Source organism: Glycine soja, chromosome 3 (assembly GCF_004193775.1).
Source record: "Glycine soja cultivar W05 chromosome 3, ASM419377v2, whole genome shotgun sequence".
NCBI lineage: Eukaryota > Viridiplantae > Streptophyta > Magnoliopsida > Fabales > Fabaceae > Glycine > Glycine soja.
The window spans coordinates 23,943,854-23,968,807 of NC_041004.1; the positions used below are offsets into that span (position 1 = coordinate 23,943,854).

Below are 24,954 nucleotides of genomic sequence, written 5' to 3' on the forward strand. Positions count from 1 at the left end.
TGAGGGCATACACAAAAGATGAGGAATTGCTAATACATTTCTTCCAAGAAAGTCTTACTTTGGTAGCTCTTACCAGGTACGCTAACTTGGAACCTTCCTGAGTCCATTCGTGGAAGGACCTAATGGTTGCCTTCGTTAGGCAGTATCAGTACAATTCTGATATGGCTCTGGATAGGATGCAACTATAGAACATGTGCAAAAAGGGGCATGAATCTTTCAAGAATACGCCCAAAGGTGGAGAGACTTGGCAACTCAAGTGGCACCTCCAATGACAGAGAAATAGATGATCACAATAATAGTAGACACATTACCAATGTTTTACTATGAAAAAATGGTGGGGTACGCATCTTCAAGCTTTGCGGATTTGGTCTTCACCGGGGAAAGGATCGAAGTGGGTATGAAAAGAGGCAAATTTGATCATCTTGCTTGGACGAATGAGAAAACTGGGGCAAATGAAGAGGGTGAGAATGAAGGAGAAACCCATGCTGCGACTGCCGTTCCTTCATGGAAAATCCTCCACCAGCTCAACAACGTCATTACTCAACCAATATTAGCCCTTCTCATTACCCACCACCCAGTCATCCACAAAAGCCATCCCCAAATCAGCCACAAGGCCTGCCTGCTTACCACACGCCCAATGCCCAAACACTACCTTTAGCATAAACCAAAAAGGAATTTTGCAGCAAAAAGACTATAGGATTCACCCCAAATTTCGGTGTCATATGCTAACTTGCTCCCATATCTACTTGATAATGCAATGGTAGCCATAACCCCTGCCAGGGTTCCTCAACCTCCATTTTCTGAGGATACGACTCGAACGCAACATGTGCATATCATGGAGGAGTTCTGGGACATTCCATTGAGCACTGTATAACCTTGAAGCGTAAGGTGCAAAGTCTAATTAATGCAGGCTGGCTAAAATTTGAGGAGAATTGCTTGTGAATCCTAACATTGACAAGTGACACCACACATAGGGCAATTTTGAAAGCTGTTGTTAGACGTCTCTGATGACCCGTTAGGATTTTCAAGTTTATGCCATTTGACATCTTTGTCCCTCATCCTCTCATAATTACATCTTTGCTTCCACTGGAATGTGGGTGCAAGCCATTGGTTTGTTTGCTCAAGTGACCTGTGCTCCTGAGTTTGGACTTCCAAAACCTTTCAATCAGAAATTACTTGTGCTGCACATTTGGTGAGGATGCCGTAAACAACGAGTAAAGCATAAAAGTTCAAAAAGAAAAGGAAAAAAACATTTGATTGACTGTGTTTTCAAGTAAAATATAGACGTTCATGTGACCTCATTTTATCATTCCAGAAATTTTGTCTTTTTAGAGAGAAGTGAGTTATCAAGAATAGGAGTCATTTGACTTAATCTGTCGATTGAAAAAATCCTTCAACTATTTATCGTCTTTGGAAAATTCTTTTTGCAAGAATCAACCGCTTCTTTCATTCTTCCTTGCTACAAGGTTGTGAAAACAAAACAATGACGGTTACCTTAGAGCCCTACACTGGGGCAATGAAAGGCACCATGCATAAACCTCAAGCAAACCTAGGGGTAGATTAGAAGTTCTCACCCATTAGGTTCCTTGCTACAAGGTCATGATGAAAGACAACGATTGGTACCTCAAAGCCTTACACTGGGGCAATAAGGGGCACCGTGCATGAGCCTCAAGCGAACCTAGGGGTAGATCAAAAGTTCTCACCCATCGATGTTTTTTACACAAAAAAGGGGGGACAAACCCGAGGATTTCAATGGATTGATTAAACGTCAAACAGCTCCATTGCCGTCACTTCTAAATGGTCAAGTGACTAAATCAAATAGAACCTACACTCTGAGGGAGTTCCCAGAGAGATTTGCAAAAGATAGGATAAGGTTGCATAAATTATCACATCTTTCAAAAGGACAGTCAATCTGTGTTTTCCAAAAAAATCAAATCAAAATCAAAATCACAAAATAGGAAAAGAATGTCATGAACATTGTACAACTTTCCATTACATTGCATTGTTGCATAGAAAGTCTGCATTTACCGCATTTCAAGACAAAGGTTGCATGCATCTAGATCCATAAAAATCATGTTAATAGATTTCCTACATCTAATGTCCAATCTTTTTGAATTTGGAATGACCGACCCTCTCAATGAGTCAATCTCTTGCTTTCTTGGGTACTAGTACCCTCACCTTTCAGAGGGCTACACGCCCTCACCTTCAGAGGGCTACATGCCCTCGCCTTCAGAGGGCTACACGCCTTCGCCTTCAGAGGACTACATGTCCTCACCATCAAAAGACTACACGTCATCGCCATCAGAGGGCTGCATGCCCTCGCCTTCAGAGGGCTACACATCCTCGCCTTCAGAGGACTACACATCCTCACCTTCAGAGGACTACACGTCCTCGCAATCAGAGGACTACACGTCCTTGCCATCAGAGGACTACACGTCCTTGCTTTTAGAGGACTACACGTCCTCACCATCAGAGGACTACACGCCCTCTCCTTCAGAAGGCTGCACGCCCTCACCTTTAGAGGACTACACATCCTTACCTTTAGAGGGCTGTATGCCTTCGCCTTCAGAGGACTACCCGTCCTCGCCTTCAGAGGGCTGCACGTCCTGATCGAGGCCGTACCCGAATCAAATAAACATGAAAATGCAGTAACTAGGAAGTGATCCTAGGTCGTTTCCCAACGAGCAGTGACAAGCCACATGTTCATAATATGCTGGCAGTAACAGTAACGATGGGGGGGGGGGGTTTGGTTGTTTGGTAATTAAAGAGCAGAACAAATAAAATGGAATACGAAACTACTAATATTAAAAACGGGTTGTTTCCTCTGATTCAGAAGCCACTCTCTTATCCTGGGTTATGGAGAATTTGTCCCTAACAATCAACCACTTAATCCAACCCTATTTCAATTTACTAAGCGAAAATCAACTTAGGGTTTTCAATACGTGATTAGGCACCACATACACCAGTTAGCCCTTCGTCCATTAAGCATGAACGCAAGTTAGGCTCAGAGGCAATTAATCGAACACGAAGCGTGCACTGATTAATATTCACGAAATTGGGATAACTGGTGAAGGGAAAACTGCCAGGAAACCACATTACAAGCGAAACCTCAAAGAGAGTTGGGCTTCGTCCTCAAAAGGAAACAACACCAGAAAATCTAGCCTTCCATGGATTCAAACAGAAAACGCAATTGAAACATGAAGCAGAAACGTAAATGAACGGAAACGTAAATGAACAGAAACGTAAACGAACAGAAATGTAAAATGGAACAGAAACGTAAATGAGAGTAAAAGAAGAAGCAAGAACGAAATTGTAATTAGAAGCAGAAAACGTAAAATTGCATTACGAACTCAGAAGCAGCAAAACAGAGAAACGAAAAACCCTAAAACAAAGCTCTGAATAATGAATAGCATAACAGAATAGAATGCCTTGCACGAATCCCAAGGCAGCTATTTAAAAAGAGTCACTCAAAGTCACTGGGCCCTATTACAATACTCTGGCCCAAAACGAAATAAACACTGAACAACATAAAATAAAATTGCGAAATTTCCTAATTAGAAATTAACTAAGGTAAGCGCTGCTTTATTTTCCCTCTTCAAGTTCACAACCAAAATCCGGATTAAGCCCAATGTTTCATTAATTCCTGAAATTAGATTAAAAACATCAAATTAGCTAAATGAGCCCAAATTATAAAACTGCCTAATTAATTGACAATTAAGACCAATCAATAATTAAAATGGTGCAAAAAGGGTTTAGAAAATAGAAGAAAATGATGGCACATCAAAACCCCCCATACTTAGCTTTTTGCACTCCTGGGGAAAATGAAACAAAGAACAAAATCCAAGGATATCAGAGGGAGACAAACAAAAACATTCACATATTTCTAAATGAACATCAAGGAATGAAAGGAATGGGTAACATCTAACATAAGGAGATCCAAAAAGTCAAGACATTCATGAAAATCATCCAAGCAACCCAATCATGGCAAAATAGTTAATCAGCTCAAGAATGAAAAGTGATAAAGCCTCACAAGATATACACTCTATCTCTCAAGTGTCTAGGCTACTATTTATCCTCAAAGCACCCATGAAAGCAAACACCACATAAACTTGGCAAGATTCTAAAATTGACAATCAACCCATAAACACAAGCACATGAGGATCAAAAGGTCTTTTAAGGTTGTAATGGGGCCAAGGACAAGGTATGGAGAAATATGGAATAAGTGGCTAAATCCCAAAGGAATAGAGGAGCAAAGGGGAATAAGTACATTTTAAGAAAAATAAGAAAATAAAAAGAAGTAAAGATAAAAATTAAACATGAAGAGTAGAACCAAGAGTTTCATCATTCTTGTGCCATTTAAGATCTTATTCACTCAACTTTATTGCTTTTCTTTTTCTTTTTTTCGAATTTTTTTTTTTTCGAATTTTTTTTTTTTTTTTTTTTTACTCTTTAGCCTTTGAGAAACAACATTTCATTCAGCATGTCCAACATTTAACCAATATACAATGTACATCAAGTATGGCCCAAAATACATGATGAAGCATAGCCAACAAAACAAGTTGTCCAATGAAACAAAAACCCCCCCACACTTATTCCCAAAACAATTCCAAAGCTCCAAAATTCCTTAAGGATATGGTAATATCATGGTTTTTCACTTAAGGCTTGTAGTGAGCTTCAAAACAAGGAAAGGGAAACAAGGCTCAAAAGGGCTATCAAAGGAATTAATTCAAGGTAAGTCCATTTGGCTAGAAGCTTATAAGAACAAAATTGCCTTAATCATTTCCAAATATGCATGTGAATTAGGACGCATCAACAAGAATCAAGCCAAGGCTATTGTGCAAGCAATCAATGGGGCAAAACACACCAAATGATTATAATGATGGATGGCTCAAATTCTCACAAAGGTAAAATCATCACTTTCAAATTGAGCTTTCAAAACTATCATGACATGTAGAGAAGAATCAAGGATTTCAAGTCACAAAATGTCAAGAACTTTTATTTTCAAAACAATTACCCATTTCTTGAACATATCCTATAATTCAAAGAAAAACATGCAAAGTCGTACGTGCACACAAAATTGACCCAAAATATTAAACTAAAAATCCGACGAAACTAACAACATTAACAAATTAACACAACTAACAAATTAACAAAACCATCAAAACTAGCAAAACCAAAGAACACTCCCCCCCATACTTAAACAACACATTGTCCTCAATGTAGCACAATTAAAAGATTAAAAACAATTAAATCATCAAAGAGAATCGGACAAGTGTAATAAAAGCAAAGAAGGAGATAGGAAAAGAAAAACTCCCTAAGTCATGGTGGAGGAAGAGTAGGGTGGAGTAAGGAAGTCTCTTCCACCACTACGTCCACTAAAGAAGGGTTCGTGAGGAATGGTTTAAGTCGATGTCCGTTGACCTTGAAGCTCTTATTTGTGGAGTCGCTTTTGATCTCAACTGTACCATAAGGAAAAACATTAGTAACAACAAAAGGACCAATCCACTTAGACCTCAACTTACCACTCATGAGTCCAAGCCTAGAATTATACAATAACACTTTTTGCCCAACCACGAAGTCTTTTTTAACTATCATGCTATCATGGAACTTCTTGGTCTTTTCTTTGTAGAACTTGGCATTCTCGTAGGCTTCTAGGCGGATTTCATCTAACTCACTCAGTTGCAACTTCCTTTCCTCGCCAGCTTGATCCATAGAGAAGTTGCAAGTCTTCACTGCCCAGTATGCTTTGTGCTCAATTTCCACTGGAAGATGACATGCCTTTCCAAAGACAACCCGATAAGGAGACATTCCTATGGGTGCTTTGTAGGCAGTCCGATGTGCCCAGAGAGCATCATCAAGCCTGGTACTCCAATCTTTCCTGCTTGGCTGCACAATCTTCTCTAGAATTCTCTTGATTTCCCTGTTAGAAATTTCTGCCTGTCCATTAGTCTGGGGGTGGTATGGTGTGGATACTCTGTGTACCACCCCGTACTTTTTAAGCAGGGCATGCATTGTCCTGTTGCAAAAATGGGTTCCTTGATCACTAACAATTGCTTTAGGTACTCCAAACCTGCAAAACAGATTAGACCTGACAAAGTCTGCGACAACTTTAGCATCATTAGTTCTAGTGGGCTTGGCTTCCACCCATTTTGAAACATAATCAACTGCAAGGAGAATGTAAACATAACCAAAAGAGACAGGAAAAGGACCCATGAAATCTATACCCCAGACATCAAACACCTCACAGAATAGCATAGGTTGCTGAGGCATTTGTTGTCGCCATGTAAGTGTATTTCCTGCTCTCTGACACTGCTCACAAGTGCTGCAGATCTTCCACGCATCTTTAAAGATGGTGGGCCAATAAAAACCACAATCAAGCACTTTGCGAGCTGTCCTTTGAACACCCAAATGACCTCCCGGTGCGGAAGAATGACAGAACTGCAAGACTGAGTCAGTCTCATGATCTGGAATGCACCGTCTAATGACCTGATCACTGCATAATTTCCACAAGTAGGGGTCATCCCAAATAAAATGCTTAGCATCACTTTTAATCTTATCTTTTTGGGCCTTAGATGCTAAGGGAGGAAAAACAGAGGCAACTAAATAATTGACAATGTTAGCAAACCAGGGAGTAGAAAGAGAGTCAGAAATACTATACAATATATACAAATGATCATCAGGGAAATCATCCTGAATAGGTGAATCTGCATCAGAGACACGTTCGATCCGACTCAAATGATCAGCAACTAGATTTTGTGCTCCGCTCCTATCACGGATCTCCAAGTCAAACTCTTGGAGCCAGAGCATCCATCGGATCAACCTAGGCTTAGAATCAGCCTTCTTCAACAAGTACTTTAGAGCTGCATGGTCAGTATAAACAATAATGCGAGTACCAAGCAAATAAGATCGAAATTTTTCAAGAGCAAAAACTATGGCTAGAAGCTCTTTCTCAGTAGTAGTATAATTTGCTTGGGCAGCATCTAAAGTCCTAGAAGCATAATATATCACCCTGGGCAATTTATCAATTTTCTGAGCAAGGACAGCCCCCAATGCATAATTTGATGCATCACACATAAGCTCAAAAGGGGCTGTCCAATCGGGTGCCTGGATGATGGGGGTGGTAGTCAACGCTCTTTTGAGGCAATCAAAAGCCTCTTTGCATCTGTCATTAAAGTCAAACTCTACCTCCTTTTGCAACAAGTTGGACAGTGGAAGGGCTACTTTGCTAAAATCCCTTATAAAGCGCCTGTAGAATCCTGCATGACCAAGAAAAGATCGCACCTCTCGCACACAAGAGGGGTAAGGCAATTGTGAAATAACAAAAATTTTTGCAGGATCTACTTCAATGCCCTTATTGGAAATAATGTGGCCTAAAACTATACCTTGCTCAACCATAAAATGACATTTTTCAAAATTTAGAACAAGGTTAGTTTCAATGCATCTATTCAAAACTTTTTCCAAACTATTCAAACAACCATCAAAAGAGGATCCATATACAGTGAAATCATCCATAAACACCTCTATGCAATTTTCTAAAAAATCACTGAAAATACTAATCATGCACCGCTGGAAGGTACCAGGGGCATTGCACAGGCCGAAAGGCATCCTCCTATAAGCAAAAGTGCCGAAGGGGCAGGTGAATGTGGTCTTTTCCTGATCCTCAGGAGCAATAGTAATTTGCATATAACCAGGAAAACCATCAAGGAAACAGTAGTGGGATTTACCTGCCAGGCGTTCAAGCATCTGGTCAATGAATGGCAGGGGAAAATGGTCCTTTTTGGTAACCTGGTTCAGCCTCCTATAGTCAATGCAGACTCTCCAACTGTTCTGCACCCGAGTAGGAATCAGCTCCTCCTTCTCATTTCTGATCACTGTGAGGCCAGTCTTTTTCGGGACTACCTGGACGGGACTCACCCATTGGCTGTCGGAGATAGGATAAATGATTCCAGCTTGCAAAAGCTTGGTTATCTTCTTCTTCACTACATCAAGAATCACCGGGTTGAGTCTTCTCTGTGGCTGTCTTACTGGTTTAGCTCCATCCTCTAAATTTATTCGATGCATACATGTGGATGGGCTAATACCAGAAATGTCCGCCAGGGTCCAGCCTATAGCCTTCTTATGCTTCTTGAGAACTGACAACAACTTCTCCTCTTGCTCATCAGCAAGGGAGGCAGATATAATCACTGGAAAACTCTTGCTATCATCCAAGTAAGCGTATTTTAAATTTGATGGCAGAGGCTTCAATTCTGGTGTGGTCGGCTGGACAGTGGTAGAAGGAGATGGTTTCTCAGCCTTTACCTCATAAAGAAAGTCAGAGGTATGTGTACTTCCTGAAACATGGTTAGTCCTATCTGACTCTATAAAATCAATCTCAAGAGGTAAAACACCACCACCAGGCATGCAATCAATATCACTCTCAGATTCACTCTCAGCATCAAATTCAGACATATGATCAAGTACAATTTCAGACTCAATGCATGAAGAGTGAGAGGCATGCAGATTAGAATAAAGATCAGTCATGTATTCATCAACAACATGGTCAATTATTTCAGCACGAAATACAAAAAGATCTTCAGATGGGTATTTCATAGCATCCAGAATATTAAAATGAACAGTTATGTCACCAAATTCCATAGACAGTGTGCCTGCATAAACATCTATCTTAGTTCTAGCAGTTTTCATAAAGGGTCTGCCTAGAATGATGGGAACTGATCCTTGAGAAAATCCATCTTCCATATTCAAAATATAAAAATCAACAGGGAAAATCAGTTCACCAACTCTAACTAAGACATCTTCTATGAAACCAACAGGGTAGGCAACACTTCTATTAGCTAAATGAATTACCACATCAGTTGACTGCAAGGGGCCTAGAGATAGAGAATTAAAAATAGACAGAGGCATAACACTAACAGAAGCTCCTAAATCTAGCATGGCATTGTCAAACTTACTATTCCCTATGATACAAGGTATGCTGAATGTACCTGGATCTTTACATTTTTCAGGAATTTGAGGAACAGATTTACCAATCAATGCGGAGACATTTCTGCCCATGCTAATTCGTTCACTTCCTTTAAGCTTCCGCTTATTAGTGCACAGCTCCTTCAAGAATTTGGCATATCATGGAATTTGCTTTATTGCATCCAACAGAGGTATGTTTACCTCTTCTTTTCTAAACGTTTCCAAGATCTCTTTCTTTGCCTCTTCCATTTTTTTATTGGAAACTGCTCTTGGAGGGAATGGAAGAGGGGGAATGTGCTGCTTCTGCAAATCAGAATTACCTGTGGAAGAAGATTCACCTGCACAGAAATTGTTAGGTAAATTTTTGTCATCACCTTTTTCTGGAATAGAGTGAAGTTTGGCAGGCTCATTTGCAGATGAGGACGGTGCTACGGGTTGAGGTCCTTGACATTGCTTTCCCGACCTCAATGAAATGGCACTGACATTTTTGGGATTTTGGACAGCTTGAGAAGGCAGCTTGTCAGAATTCTGGGACTGTTGTTGATTCAATTGGGTAGCCAATTGTCCCATCTCATTGGTTAAGCTCTGAATGGAGGCTCTGGTCTCTTGCTGAAACTGCATGTTCTGCATAGTCATTTGCCTCACAAGTTCTTCGAGGGAAGGTTGTGGAGGGGCCTCAACTGTTGGCTGTTTCTGGGGTTGTTGCTGTTGTTGGATTGGTGGAGGAATGTATGGTCTGCTTGGGCCAGCAGCATTTTGGAAGGAAGGAGCAGGCTGCTGTTGTTGTTGCTGAGGGTTGGACCATCTGAGGTTAGGGTGATTCCTCCATCCAGGGTTGTATCTGTTGCTGGAAAGGTCATAATTGCTCTGCTGTGGTTGATTTTGCTGCTGAGGTTGAGGAGGTCTATTGTATATATTTGCTGCATAAGCTTCAGGCTGCTCAATTGCTCCAGGTTGCTGCATGGAAGGGCAAAGGTCTGTATGGTGGTCAGCAGAGGAGCACAAACCACAAACCCTTGCGACAGGTACAGATTTCTGATTCAAGGCCAGCTGGGTTACCAAGTTGACCAATGCATCCAGTTTGCCTTCAAGCTTCTTAGTTTCAGATGATGCAGATGGGTTTGTAGCTACCTCATGCACTCCTCTAATGACTATGGCATCATTTCTGGCACTAAACTGCTGGGAGTTGGAGGCCATCTTCTCAATTAAATTTCTGGCTTCAGCAGGAGTCATGTCTCCAAGGGCTCCACCACTGGCAGCATCTATCATACTTCTCTCCATATTACTGAGTCCTTCATAAAAGTATTGGAGAAGAAGCTGTTCTGAAATCTGATGGTGGGGGCAACTGGCACATAGTTTCTTAAATCTCTCCCAGTACTCATACAGGCTCTCTCCACTGAGTTGTCTAATACCTGAGATATCCTTCCTGATGGCTGTGGTCCTGGAAGCAGGGAAATTTTTTTCTAAGAATACTCTCTTAAGGTCATCCCAGCTCGTGATGGACCTTGGAGCAAGGTAATACAGCCAGTCCTTTGCCACTCCCTCTAATGAGTGAGGAAAAGCCTTCAGAAATATGTGATCCTCTTGGACATCTGGGGGTTTCATGGTGGAGCAGACAATGTGAAATTCTTTCAAATGTTTGTGCGGGTCTTCACCTGCAAGGCCATGAAACTTTGGAAGCAAATGAATTAGTCCAGTTTTAAGAACATATGGGACATCCTCATCAGGGTATTGGATGCACAAGCTTTCATAGGTGAAATCAGGTGCAGCCATTTCCCTTAGAGTCCTCTCACGAGGTGGAGGTTGTGCCATGTTCTGAGAATGTGCAAAATCAGAATGCTCAGAATCAGAATGCTCAAAATTATAATGCTCAAGATCAGGATGTTCAAAATCACCAATAACAGAATGCACAGATTCACCAGTTATGGAATGCTCAGAATGATCAAAAGGTATAAAATGATGCCTAACTAATCTATGAAATGTCCTATCTATCTCAGGATCAAAGGGTTGTAAGTCAGATGGATTGCCTCTAGTCATACACTACATTCAGCATGCACACAACTAGTTGCCTTGTCATGTAAATAAATGTGTAGGTTTGAACTACAGCTACCCTCAAATGATATCCAAATGACTTTAAATTTTGTGAGAAACCTTATAAAATGATGAGAAGATAGCACAAAAAATTTCAGACAAAAATTCAAAGTCTAACTATGAAAGCTAAAAATGGTAAGTTAAGAAAAATAAGTGAATAAAACTTGAAAAATAAAAAACTTTTGACAGAATCGCTTTTTTTGGACGATGGAGACCCCAGGCCGGCTGTCACGGCGTAGGAAATTTTTTTCTACCCCAAATGCATATATAATAATTGCGATTCTGATAACCGGAGCAAAAGTTATGGCCGTTTGAAGTTTTGACAAACACAAAATTTGCTAGTTTTTTGGAACTTTCAAATCTGACCAAACTAAAGGCTCTAGCTATTTTTCCCACAAAATATGGATTAAAAGAAGTTACCACAAAAAAATTCAGCCAAAAATAACAACCCTAGCTACTAAAACAAAAAATCTCAAATAATTCAGCATGGGTGGTCGCTAAAATCCGTCTCTAGCTGATTTCTACTACTACTCTGTTTTTGCCGCAAGCTGATTTCTACTACTACTCTGTTTTCAAGCACAATCTTCACAGCAAAACACCCAAGACTGAAATAGGGGAAACGCTTAATGGTAAAACTGAAACAGAACACACATTAAACAAAACACCAGGACACTAATCAACACTAACACACATACTAACAATTAAAACACGAAAGGATTAAACACACAACACTAGCTAGCTATTATGAACCTTTGGACACTGCTCCCCAGCAACGGCGCCAAATTTGATCGAGGCCGTACCCGAATCAAATAAACATGAAAATGCAGTAACTAGGAAGTGATCCTAGGTCGTTTCCCAACGAGCAGTGACAAGCCACATGTTCATAATATGCTGGCAGTAACAGTAACGATGGGGGGGGGGGGTTTGGTTGTTTGGTAATTAAAGAGCAGAACAAATAAAATGGAATACGAAACTACTAATATTAAAAATGGGTTGTTTCCTCTGATTCAGAAGCCACTCTCTTATCCTGGGTTATGGAGAATTCGTCCCTAACAGTCAACCACTTAATCCAACCCTATTTCAATTTACTAAGCGAAAATCAACTTAGGGTTTTCAATACGTGATTAGGCACCACATATACCAGTTAGCCCTTCGTCCATTAAGCATGAACGCAAGTTAGGCTCAGAGGCAATTAATCGAACACGAAGCGTGCATTGATTAATATTCGTGAAATTGGGATAACTGGTGAAGGGAAAACTGCCAGGAAACCACATTACAAGCGAAACCTCAAAGAGAGTTGGACTTCGTCCTCAAAAGGAAACAACACCAGAAAATCTAGCCTTCCATGGATTCAAACAGAAAACGCAATTGAAACATGAAGCAGAAACGTAAATGAACGGAAACGTAAATGAACAGAAACGTAAACGAACAGAAATGTAAAATGGAACAGAAACGTAAATGAGAGTAAAAGAAGAAGCAAGAACGAAATTGTAATTAGAAGCAGAAAACGTAAAATTGCATTACGAACTCAGAAGCAGCAAAACAGAGAAATGAAAAACCCTAAAACAAAGCTCTGAATAATGAATAGCATAACAGAATAGAATGCCTTGCACGAATCCCAAGGCAGCTATTTAAAAAGAGTCACTCAAAGTCACTGGGCCCTATTACAATACTCTGGCCCAAAACGAAATAAACACTGAACAACATAAAATAAAATTGCGAAATTTCCTAATTAGAAATTAACTAAGGTAAGCGCTGCTTTATTTGCCCTCTTCAAGTCCACAACCAAAATCCGGATTAAGCCCAATGTTTCATTAATTCCTGAAATTAGATTAAAAACATCAAATTAGCTAAATGAGCCCAAATTATAAAACTGCCTAATTAATTGACAATTAAGACCAATCAATAATTAAAATGGTGCAAAAAGGGTTTAGAAAATAGAAGAAAATGATGGCACATCACGTCCTCACCTTCAGAGGACTACACGTCCTCACCTTTAGAGGACTACACATCCTTGCCTTCAGAGGGCTACACGCCCTCGCCTTTAGAGGGCTACACACCCTCGCCTTCAGAGGGCTACATGCCCTCTTCAGAGGGATACACGCCTTCACCTTCAAAGGGCTACACGCCCTCGCCTTTAGAGGGCTACACGCCCTCACCTTCAGACGACTACACATCCTCAACATCAGACGACTACACGTCCTCGCCTGCAGAGGACCAAACGCCCTCACCTTCAGAGGGCTACACGCCCTCACCTTCAGAGGACTTCACGCCCTTGCCTTGAGAGGGCTACACGTCCTCGCCTGCAGAGGACTATACGCCCTCACCTTTAGAGGACTACACATTCTCGCCTTCAAAGGACTACACGTCCTTGCCTTCAGAGGGCTACACACCCTCGCCTTTAGAGGGCTACACACCCTAACCTTTAGAGGGCTACACTCCCTCGCCTTTAGAGGACTACACGTCCTCGCCTTCAGAGGGCTACACACCCTCACCTTTAGAGGACTACACGTCCTCGCCTTCAGAGGACTACACGCCCTCGCCTTCAGAGGACTACATGCCCTCGCCTTCATAGGACTCCATATCTGCGACTTTCGAGAACTCAAGGTCCTCCGCCCTTAAAGCTTAATCGAGGCCTGCGCTCCCGGGTGAGGGGCTAGTAGCTTGCTTTTATTAGTTCCTTGGCCGCCCCCTGATATTGAAGGGCGACCAACTGTGCGAGCACAACTAGAGAGGGAGGCTATCGTGCAGCTACTATGCATACCGGGGCAAGATTTCACCCAGCCGCAGCAAGGAGACGAGTGTGGATCATGCACACCACCACAACTCCAATCTCCCCCTGCCGAAGTGTCAGTTGGTCTGTGCCGTCATGACATAGGTAAGTATGCACGTGGCTCAATTGATTTCTGATCGAGGCCGTACCCGAATCAAATAAACATGAAAATGCAGTAACTAGGAAGTGATCCTAGGTCGTTTCCCCAACGAGCAGTGACACACCAAATTGTTCATAATATACTTGCAGTAACAGTAATGATTGGGGGGGGGGGGTTTGTTTGTTTTGTGATTAAAGAGCAAAACAAGTAAACTGGAATACGAAACTGCTAATATTAAAAATGGGTTGTTTCCTTTGATTCAGAAGCCATTCTCTTATCCTGGGTTATGGAGAATTCATCCCTAACAGTCAACCACTTAATCCAACCCTATTTCAATTTACTAAGCGAAAATCAACTTAGGGTTGTCAATACGTGATTAGGCACCACATACACCAGTTAGCCCTTCGTCCATTAAGCATGAACGCAAGTTAGGCTCAGAGGCAATTAATCGAACACGAAGCGTGCACTGATTAATATTCACGAATTTGGGATAACTGGTGAAGGGAAAACTGCCAGGAAACCACATTACAAGCGAAACCTCAAAGAGAGTTGGGCTTCGTCCTCAAAAGGAAACAACACCAGAAAATCTAGCCTTCCATGGATTCAAACAAAAAACGCAAATGAAACATGAAGCAGAAACGTAAATGAACAGAAACGTAAATGAGACAGAAACGTAATGAAAGTAGAAGAAGAAGCAAGAATGAACTCGTAATTAGAAGCAGAAAACGGAAATTTGCATTAAGAACAAAAACCGTAACAAGGGAAGAAAAAAACGTGAAAACCTAAAACCAAAGCTCTGAATAATGAAAATAGCATAACAGAATGCCCTACACGAATCCCAAGGCAACTATTTAAAAAGAGTCACTCAAAGTCATTGGGCCCTATTACAATACTCTGGCCCAAAACGAAATAAACACTGAACAACATAAAATAAAATTGTGAAATTTCCTAATTAGAAATTAACTAAGGTAAGCGCTGCTTTATTTGCCCTCTTCAAGTCCACAACCAAAATCCGGATTAAGCCCAATGTTTCATTAATTCCTGAAATTAGATTAAAAACATCAAATTAGCTAAATGAGCCCAAATAATAAAACTGCCTAATTAATTGACAATTAAGACTAATCAATAATTAAAATGGTGCAAAAAGGGTTTAGAAAATAGAAGAAAATGATGGCACATCAATTTCTGATGTCATCCACTATTTGCAGGGATCGTGCCCACAAAACACCCAGTGGACCTGGAGAAGTCCAACAAGGCCCTGGGGTTTCCAGCTTTGGTTATGGGCCTCTATCAATCCTACTGGGTGCCTGTCCCCCCCAGCAAGGTCATTCCATTGTGACATAGGTAAGTATGCACATCACTCAACTGATTTCTGATGTCATCTATTGTTTGCAGGGATCGCGCCCGCAAGACACCCACTGGACCCGGAGAAGTCCAATAGGGTCCTGGGGTTTCCAGCTCTAATTACGGGCCTTTGTCAGTTCTACGGAGTTCCCGTCGCCCCCAACAAGGTCATCAGGCCCCCTATTAACCGGGCTTTCATCAAGAAGTACTGTGCCCCCCAGGCAGGCACAGGGCGAGACACCACAGCAGCCTGGGGATGGCCGGCAGCGGGCAATAGACGCACCGCCGCCACCTCCAGACCCCTCAGCTCATCTACAAAGGCTGGAGCGTTGCCTACGACCCGTGGCCGACCAGCAGGCGACCAAGTCCAATGCCAAAGGTAAGCAAAGTACTAGGTCCGTGACTGACAAGTCATCACGCGTCCAGCTCAAGACGTTAAAGAAGTGCTACTAGGAGGCAACCTAGTACCTTTTAAATCTCTACTTTTTATTTGATCACCTTTGTTTCTCAAGTCATAGTAGGACACACTTAGTTTCTCATGATCCTAGGAATTTAAATAAAACAAGCATAAGCTCGGAAGGTAGTCATACCTCACAAAATATATGTATGTGTGTTTAGGTAGCGAAAATACCTTAGATATGCATGTATGTAATTTAGGTAGCAAAAAAAAATACCTCACAATGTATATATATATATATATATATATATATATATATATATATATATATATATATATATATATATAGGTAGCAAGATACCTTGGATACACATGTATATAGCAAAAATACCTCACAAAAATATACATATGTTTAGGTAGCAAAATACCTCATGAAAAAAAAACAAAAAAAGTAAAATTGGTTAGCTAAAAAGCCAACATGCTTTTGAAAGGAAATGAACTTGCCATTCAGAACACAAGGTTTTTGAAAAATGTGTATGCACCTGAAGGGTGAATGTTGTGAAAATTTTCCCGAAGCCCAAAATGGACTCGGATGAATGCATGAATTGATGAAAGAACATGTTTTGGAAACACTGGGTTGACTTAAATAGGAAAAATGAATCCTGAGCCCTAGTGTCACATGACCATTAAAACTTGATGCTTGAGTGTCCACATGGGTGCATGCATGACCAGTTTTGCATAAAATTTCCAAATCATCATTGTTGTATGTGTGTCATGGAAATAAATGTGGGACATCCCCTTTATCCCTGAACCATTGGCCAAACCAACACCCTGACATACATCATGTCCGACCGTTCTGCAAGCCTTTTGACCCTAGACCTCAAACCACCATAAACCTTGACCCAGGATGAGAATTTCCATCCCTGTCCTTAGAAAGAAGGAACAATGGGGTCTCCCAAGAAAAAAAGTCATTCATTATTGAGCTGCTAACACGCTTCCAGAACAAAGAAAGTTCTCAATCAAAGATCGGAAGAAAACAAAAGAAAAAGAGAAATTCCCGATCAAAGATCGGAAGAAAACAAAAGAAAAAGAAAAGTTCCTGATTGAAGATTGGAAGAAAACAAAATAAATATACAGAAAGGTCTTCGGACCAGAAAATATTTGAATTGTCACAAGCAAATATAAAAGAAAGGAAACCACGACTTGAAGTGGTCCTCTCCCTTTGATTGCCAACCAAAATCCTGTGCGTCGGTGACTTTTTTGCCCCGCACTAAACAAAAACAAAATAGGAAAAGGCCAAAACACTCAAAGCCAAATTTCCCACAAAAAAAACACCATTCCCAAAAAAGTCCTATTGATCTGTGATCACGCATGTAAACTTTGATTTGATAGGAAATGATTTGCAAAATCAAGTCATGACATATCTATGGTTCAGAATTAGGATAAAACACTTACCTGTGTGAGATTGATACACTTTGAGTGATTTTCTTCTATTTTGTTGGACCCAGTGTTTCCTCTAAATGGTCGTTTAGAAACGAAACGCTAACATCCAAAATCTCATTTATGGTTATGAGAAAATTTCATCAGTATACTCTCCTTCCCCGATAGACACATTGTTTTTCACCAAAAATTATATGTTGCTCTGATCAGTTGGAGGTTTTGTTTCTTTACTAAAGCATGTTCGCATTTTAGTGAAAAAACACCGAAACTATTTTAGTCTCACACATCACAAAATCAAGAACTACGTAGGTCTAAGTTCCTCATCACAAATTGAGGATACGTAGGAGCAAAAGATTTGTGAGTCCGTTGGCATGCAGAGACACCCTATACGGTAACCCACACACACTCGTTCGCTATTCGTCAGACTCAAAGTTCGGTAGCATGCAGTGACTAACATCGTCATCTGCACCTTCCCCGGAGATGTCAGCGTCTTTCGGCCGAGGCAGCGAAAAAGTCTCATTTGCTATCCGTAAGACTCAAAGCCCGATAGCATGCAGTGACTAACGTCATCATCTGCACCCAAGGTTATCAAACTCGAGAGTTTACGCAGACTCGTGAGAGTTCCATGAACTCGACTCGTAGACTCAACTCGCAGACTCGTAAGAGTTTACTTCATATAAAAATAATATCAAAATATCTATAAATAACATACTAATTAAACATTTCAACAATATAATAAAGCAAAGTAGTATCACAAAGTTAAGAATATTTAAATAACCAAGTCTAGTAATAATACATCACTAGTAGACAATAATTTGTAGAAGTTATAGTAGTGGTAGATCATTCTCATCGAGAGTTTGATGTTATTAAATTTGGTATTATTAAAGTTAAGAATTTTCTATTTGAGAATAACAAGCTAAATGAATATATGTTGAATGTTAAACACATAGAAAACAATAAAAAATGACTTACATTTTGGTCTAATTTTTTTAACTTGCTAACTCGTTGACTCAGTGGTAAACTCGAGAGTCTACAGAGTTTACTGAGAATTTATAGAGTTTACTCAGAGTCTACTAAAAAAAGAGTTTACTCAAGAGTCAACTCGCAGAGTACAAGTGGACTCGTAAACTCGTAAGAGTTAGCGAGTTAACTCGAGAGTTTGATAACCCTGTCTGCACCTTCCTTGGAGATGTCAGCGTCTTCCGGCTGAGACTGCGAAAAAGTCTCATTTACTATCCGTAAGACTCAAATCCCTATAGCATGCAGTGACTAACGTCGTCATCTGCACCTTTCTCGGAGATGTTAGCGTCTTTCGGCCGAGACTTTTTTTACTCTCACAATTTTGTTATCCTGGCCCGTGAAGTCTGGTGGCAGGCGGAGATACCCGAGTGGTTATCCGTACAAAGACAACTTCTATTAATCCTGACCCGTGAAGTCAGGTGGCAGGCAGAAATACCCCAAGTGGTTATCCGTACAAACACATTTTTGTTAATCCTGACCCGTGAAGTCAGGTGGCAGGCGGAAATACCCCAAGTGGTTATCCGTACACACACAGTTCTGCTACCCTGACCTATGAGAAGTCAGGTAGCATGCGGAGACGCCCTGTAAGGTAATTCGCACACATTTCGAAGATAAAAATGTCGTCAATCATTGCATGCCTTCAAAAGGCGACAATGTCTTCATTTGCATTTCGAAGACGACAATGTCTTCACCTCAAAAACTTCAATATCCTTTTTCCCTGTGCTTTGTAGGACTCAACGTCGTTTATTTGTACGCTTTAAAAAAAAGGGAGAGTGAAAATGAAAATGAAAATGAATTAAACGAGAGAAGAAGGAATTTTAATATCTTCATGCCTTCATGGGTTTTATTTCTTGGATTTGCGCTAGTGGCCGGTCGGGTAAAGATTCAGCTCGAACGAAATTAGTGTCTTATCTTTACTTCCCTTTTATCTCCAATAAAAGATAAGTAAAGAGGGGCAACTGTCATACCCTAATTTCGTCCAGGGACCATTGTTTCTCGGCATGCGACCTTCATTTGACCACCTCAAAATGTTTAACACCCATCGTTGTGGAATCTGTAAAGTTCCAAGATGTTTCGGGAAGAAATCGGTCAAAAACATGAAAACGGGAGTGTATTTAGCAAAGTGGGGGTGTGTGTAAATAATCTGTTACACTCTAATTTCATATGAGGACCATGTTTGATTGCTTCGGAAGGCTTAACACTCATCGCGGTGTAATCTGTAAAGTTTCGTAAGATTTTGGAAAGAAAACAGCCAAAAACAACAAAAATAGGGGGTGAACTTATCAAGATAGGGGTGTAAATAGAAATTTGAATCTAGGCACTGGCTGAACATTTTGGAAGTTGTGTTGCTTAAGGAGGAAGCAATTGAGTGGCAAGCTCCTCCACGGTTTTGAAAAATGGTTTCCGGGGCTTCCGTAATGCTTCCATAAAATTTCAGAAAACCTTGGGTAAGCATATTTCACTTAACATTGGTGAAAGGGAAGAAAATGAAAGATGAAAATCAAATCCGAAACACTTCCATAACTTTTCTGTAAAGTACGAAAAGGGGGGTGAACTTAGTAATTGGGGTGCGCTTAGAAATCTACCTCAAGAAGCCCTGGGCAGCAAGCACCTCCATTTTTCCCTATAAATAGGGGAGGGGGGGGGGCTGTTGCAAAATGTTCATGATCCCTAGGCTATGCATTTCGGCTATTTTGGATAAAGAACACGTTTTCGTGAAGAAAAATTGAGTCGAAGTGCTTCCGTAATGCTTCCGTGACGTTTCCGTGAGCAAATCTGTGAAGATTTTCCTCCATTCTTCGTCCATTCTTCGTTCTTCAACCGGTAAGTGTTCGAATTCGAGACTTTCAATTCATTTCTTGTTTTGTTTGCTTTCATCTTCATCTCGTTCACTTTCGATTTTCTTTTCTTCTATTTTTAATGTGCTTTAACCGTTTATTTAAGTCATTTTCTCACCTTATAAATGATAAAATGAATTTCAATCAATCAATTGTGTTGTAATCTCGTTTAATAACTGTTAAAACAAAATCTAACCGATCGTTCATGCTATAACCACGGTTAAACCAAAAAAAGCAAAATAATAATAATAATAATAATCAAAATATCTTAAACAGTTCTCTTTGCGTTTATCGGTTAACATGGACCGTTCAAAAGCATAAAATCAACACATAAGTTTACCGCTTTTGCAAGAACTACGTAGGTCTGATTTCCTCATTGCAATTGAGGATACGTAGGAGCAAAAGCCCTGCTTTTGTCGACCACCCTAAGAGATCGTTAATGGTCCAACGCCTTAACGTTTCTCTCCTTTCCAAAAATCAAAAGATCGTTTAATGGTCCAATGCCTTAAACGACTTTTGTTTGGTTAAAATCGATCTTGCGGAAAAAGATCAAAACAACTTAACCAATGTTTAGTTCTAAAAGAACTACGTAGGTCTGATTTCCTCATCGTAATTGAGGATACGTAGGAGCGAGGGAAACACCCTTGTCGACCATAAAAAGATAAAAAATACAAAAGGCATAAAAAGACATAAAAATATAAAAAGGGAAAATAAAACAAATTGAAGACATGATATTGCACATTTGATTAAAGGTTGTCGTCCCTTGTGACGGACACGTGGGGTGCTAATACCTTCCCCGTGCGTAAAAACAACTCTCGAACCTTTCACACTTAAAGTTCGTAGACCACACCTTTCTGGTTTTTCCGACGTTTTCCTTAAATAAACGTTGGTGGCGACTCCATGCATTTTCCTCCCATGGAAGACACACCCATGTTGCGACAATGTGCAACAAGGAATAACAAGAGAGATAAGGCAAAACCTAGAGTAATCTAGCACAAGGGTGAAATCACACATGAAAGAACATGAATGGAATAGTGCAATCCATTCACATAGACCCCAAAACTCACAAGGCATAATTCTGTCACACTTGATCTACCTTAAATTTTATTTTCCAAGCCTACTTATCCCTACAACAATTGCAACAATGGTTCAAATCAAGCATGAAACCTTTCAACTAAAAATGATTCATCTCTCACAATTTATACAAGTTAGATATCCTATGAAAAACTTGAAAAAAATGTCTAAATTCAACAAAACATCATGAAAACAACAATTGCAATTTTTTTTATTTTCTTTATGTAAAAACAGTTAAAATAGTAAAATAACAAAACAAAACAAATACAACAAGACAGAAAATAGAAACAACAAAAATAGAAACAACAAACAAATATAAAAAATAGACAGAAATAACAAGCAACTAAACAGGTAAAAAAAACAAATTACAGAAACAAAAAAAACAAATAGAAACAAAAAACTACAACTAGAAAAAATAGAAAATAAAGAAATTTTTTTTCATTTTCTAAACCCTTCCCCTCACACTTGCAGTGCACATCGTCCTCAATATAAGCATGCAATGAGATGCAAACAAAAAGACAACATATAAAAGAAGGGAGAAGGATACTCCTCAAGTGCCATTCAAGGCACATCATCACGTAAAATTGGCAAGACTAAAGAGAGGTCTGCACAAACTCCTTTTTCACTTGAGGGCTTTCATGAAAAAGCTTGAGTTGGTGACCGCTAACTTTGAAGACTTTGCCGGTAACTTCATTTTTAATCTCAACTGCACCATGGGGAAAAATATTAGTAATAACAAAAGGTTTATCGGTAATAAGCTTGAGGCGAGTGTTCAACAAGAACACTTTTTGTCCAATATGGAACTACTTACTAAGAATCCTAGAATCATGGAACCTCTTCACCTTTTCCTTGTAAATCTTGGAGTTCTTATAGGCCTTTAAGCATATCTCCTCAAGTTCTTGCAATTGAAGCTTCCTTTCCATACCCTTTTAATCAAATGCCATGTTGCAATTCCTTACCACCTAATAAGAATGGTGCTCAATCTCCACCGAAAGGTGGCATTCCTTACCGAAAACCACCTTATAGGGAGACATCCCCAAAGGTGTTTGCTAAGCAGTCCTATGAGCCCATAGGGCATCTTAAAGTAGCTTGCTCCTGTCTTTTGGCTGCACTACTTTTTGCAACACTTGCTTGATCTCTCTATTGAAAACCTTCATTTGCCCATTAGTTTGGGATGATAAGCTATAGTAACTCTATGCACAAACCCATACTTCTGGAGTAAGGATGCCAATGACATGTTACAGAAGTGGCTCCTCCGATCACTGATGATGGCTCTAGGCACACCAAACTTGCAAAAAATGTTAGATCTTAAAATTTTTTTGAATCATTAGTTTTGGTGGCCTTAGCTTCAACCCATCAAGAAACATAATCAACAGCAAGCAAGATATATGAAAAACCATGAGAAACAGGAAATGGACCCATAAAATGAATACCCAAACATAAAAAATCTCATAGAAAATAATGGGCTGCTGGGGCATCTCATGCCTATGTGTAATAGTCCCTCCCGCTCTTTGACACTGCTCACTAAAAAAAATGATGAAACTCAATAAACCAAGAGGGGGGGGGGTGAATTGGTTTTCAAAACAAAATATACATTTTAAAAATAGAGTTACAAAAAATTTTTTTTGCATGGATCATATCACAAAACAAATATGAATTGAACGTAATCAATACTTAATCAATCCTTTCGTAAACATGATCCTTCATTAACATCCTTTCTTTCACAATCTTAACACTTGAATCTTTGTGTAAAACAACTTGTTGAATACTTAAATGACTTGATTAAACCTTGAATGAGTTTATTAATACTTTGAATGAGAGAAAAAGAGAAGCTAATCCAATTATCTAATCCATAATTTGAATTAGATTTCCACTATGCATCAAGAATCCTTACAAGCAATCATAGCTGATATAGCTCCATGTGGAGCTTGTAGGCCTTGGATCTTCTTCATCAATGGATTCATTTGCTTCTTGAGGTCTGATTGCAGAGGAATGGAGGAGAAAGATGAATGGAGATGCCACTGCAAGTAGAAGATGAGTCTAGAATAAGCTCACCACCATAGGAAGCCATGGATAAGAGCTTGAAGGTAGATGAAGATGAATGAAGGGAGAGGAAGAGAAGAGCACGAAATTTAGTGCCTCTAAAGAGGTTTAAACTTTGAAGTGTAATTATCAAATGATCAAAGTTAAAAAAAATGCACACGCATGACCTTTATTTATAGCCTAAGTGTCACAAAATCGGAGGAAAATTTGAATTTCTATTCAAATTTCACTTGGATTTGAAATTAAATTTGTGGAGCCAAATTTTGGAGCCAAAATTTCACTAATTATGATTAGTGAATTTTAGTTATGGTTCAGCCAACTAATCCAAGATCAAGTCCAAGATTCTCCACTAAGTGTGCTTAGGTGTCATGAGGCATGTAAAGCATGAAGGACAAGCACAAAGTGTGACTATATGATGTGACAATGGGGTGTAGCAAGCTAATGCTCACCCGCCCTCTAAAATTTAATTGGATTGGGTTTCTCCCAATTCAATTAAATTTATTTTCCAACACACACATCAAATATTCACTTAATGCATGTGAAATTACAAAACTACCCCTAATACAAAAACTAGTCTAGGTGCCCTAAAGTACAAGGGCTGAAATATCCTACATTTCTAGGGTACCCTACCTACATTATGGAGCCCTAGATACAAGGCCCAAAAATAATGAAATCTTAATCTAATATGTACAAAGATAAGTGGACTTATACTTAGCCCATGGGCCCAAAATCTGCCCTAAGGCTTATGAGAACCCTAGTGTTTTCTCTTGCATCTCTGGCCCAATCTACTAAGTCTTCTATCCAATGCCCTTGCGGGGTAGGATTGCATCATTCCCTCCCCCTTGAAAAGGATTTGACCTCAAATATCGAGGTTCTTGAAACTCTGGGCTTCTTTCCTCAACACCTATAAAAAGAACAAAAACATATATATTAGTGGTGTTTGGTATGTTGAAGTAAGGTAAAGTCTGAAAGCCCATTTCTTGGGCATCTTCCCATGAAGGAACATGGTTCCTCACCAACTCAATGAGTGGTGCTACAAGTATAGAAAAATATGGGACAAACCTTTTGTAAAAGTTTGTTAAGTAATGGAAGCCCCAAATTTTCCTTATACTTGGTGGAGTGGGCCACTCAGGAATGACCTTTATTCTCTTAGGATTCATGGGAACCCCTTGATCACTATTTAAAAAATTAAGAAGAATAATGCAATAAAACATACCTTTTTCTGTATTTTCATGTTGATTATTCCTACCAAAAAGTATGACAAACCTAAGGTGTCCCATATGAGTACCTAAGTTTGTATTGAAACTAAAACTAAGAACAAACCTACCTAATGAGTCCCTATGTACACAAATCATGAAGATGTTAGGTGCACGAGTGATTTTATAAAAGAGGGTTGCACCACTCAAAACATTCATCATACCACCTATTTTAGGGATTTGGTGCCTAATAATACCTATTTTGGGAACCAACAAAGCACAAGGATTTAAGCTCTTGCGAACCAAACCCTCATCCAACAACTCCTTTACTTAAGGAATAAACTCAAGCCCAAGAGGTGTAGCAATGCTAACAAGTGTCTTTTTACAAAGGAGAAAATGTGGAGGTTGTCTAAGAGGGGAAATTTATTTAATATTTTGTCTTTATTTCAAAATGTCTTTCATTCTTAGCTAACCTCTTGGAGGAGACACTTACCTCCTTACACTCCTCCTTTACCATTAAAGGTTGTCCTTCTTCTTAGGGGTAGATTTCTTCACTAAATTCTTCCCCTTTTGCTTCTTCACTTTCACTAGAGGAAGGTGAAGTAGTAGCCTCATCTTGGCTACTATAAATGTGTTGGCCCCTCATAATCATGGTTTTCTTAGTGGGGCATTGAGAAGTA

The 24,954-nt window shown here is 39.8% G+C and overlaps 1 protein-coding gene and 1 non-coding gene across 2 annotated transcripts; one reads left to right on the forward strand and one right to left on the reverse strand.

Moving 5' to 3' along the window:
* Nucleotides 1-550: 550 nt before the first annotated feature.
* Nucleotides 551-21,958, reverse strand: LOC114405046. The gene is made up of 6 exons (XM_028367736.1): nt 21,847-21,958; nt 21,704-21,741; nt 6,987-7,974; nt 6,448-6,587; nt 5,452-6,330; nt 551-652 (listed from the first exon to the last, which is right to left on the reverse strand). Exons 1-6 carry the CDS (start codon nt 21,956-21,958, stop codon nt 551-553), a joined length of 2,259 nt encoding a protein of 752 aa, XP_028223537.1.
* Nucleotides 10,286-10,392, forward strand: LOC114407886. Its single transcript, XR_003665699.1, has one exon. It is a non-coding gene; the product is annotated as a small nucleolar RNA R71 (small nucleolar RNA).
* Nucleotides 21,959-24,954: the final 2,996 nt, after the last annotated feature.

What these genes read in the sequence shown, in the direction of transcription:
- LOC114405046 (XM_028367736.1), bottom strand. Translation starts at nt 21,958, where the DNA reads ATGGAAAGGAAGCTTCAATTGCAAGAACTTGAGGAGATATGCTTAAAG. An exon ending in CAGATCATGAGACTGACTCA is followed by an intron (nt 6,331 to 6,447) that starts GTCTTGCAGTTC and finishes GATGCGTGGAAG; the next exon opens with ATCTGCAGCACTTGTGAGCA. An exon ending in CTTATGGTACAGTTGAGATC is followed by an intron (nt 653 to 5,451) that starts AAAAGCGACTCC and finishes TTTATGCTAAAG; the next exon opens with GTAGTGTTTGGGCATTGGGC.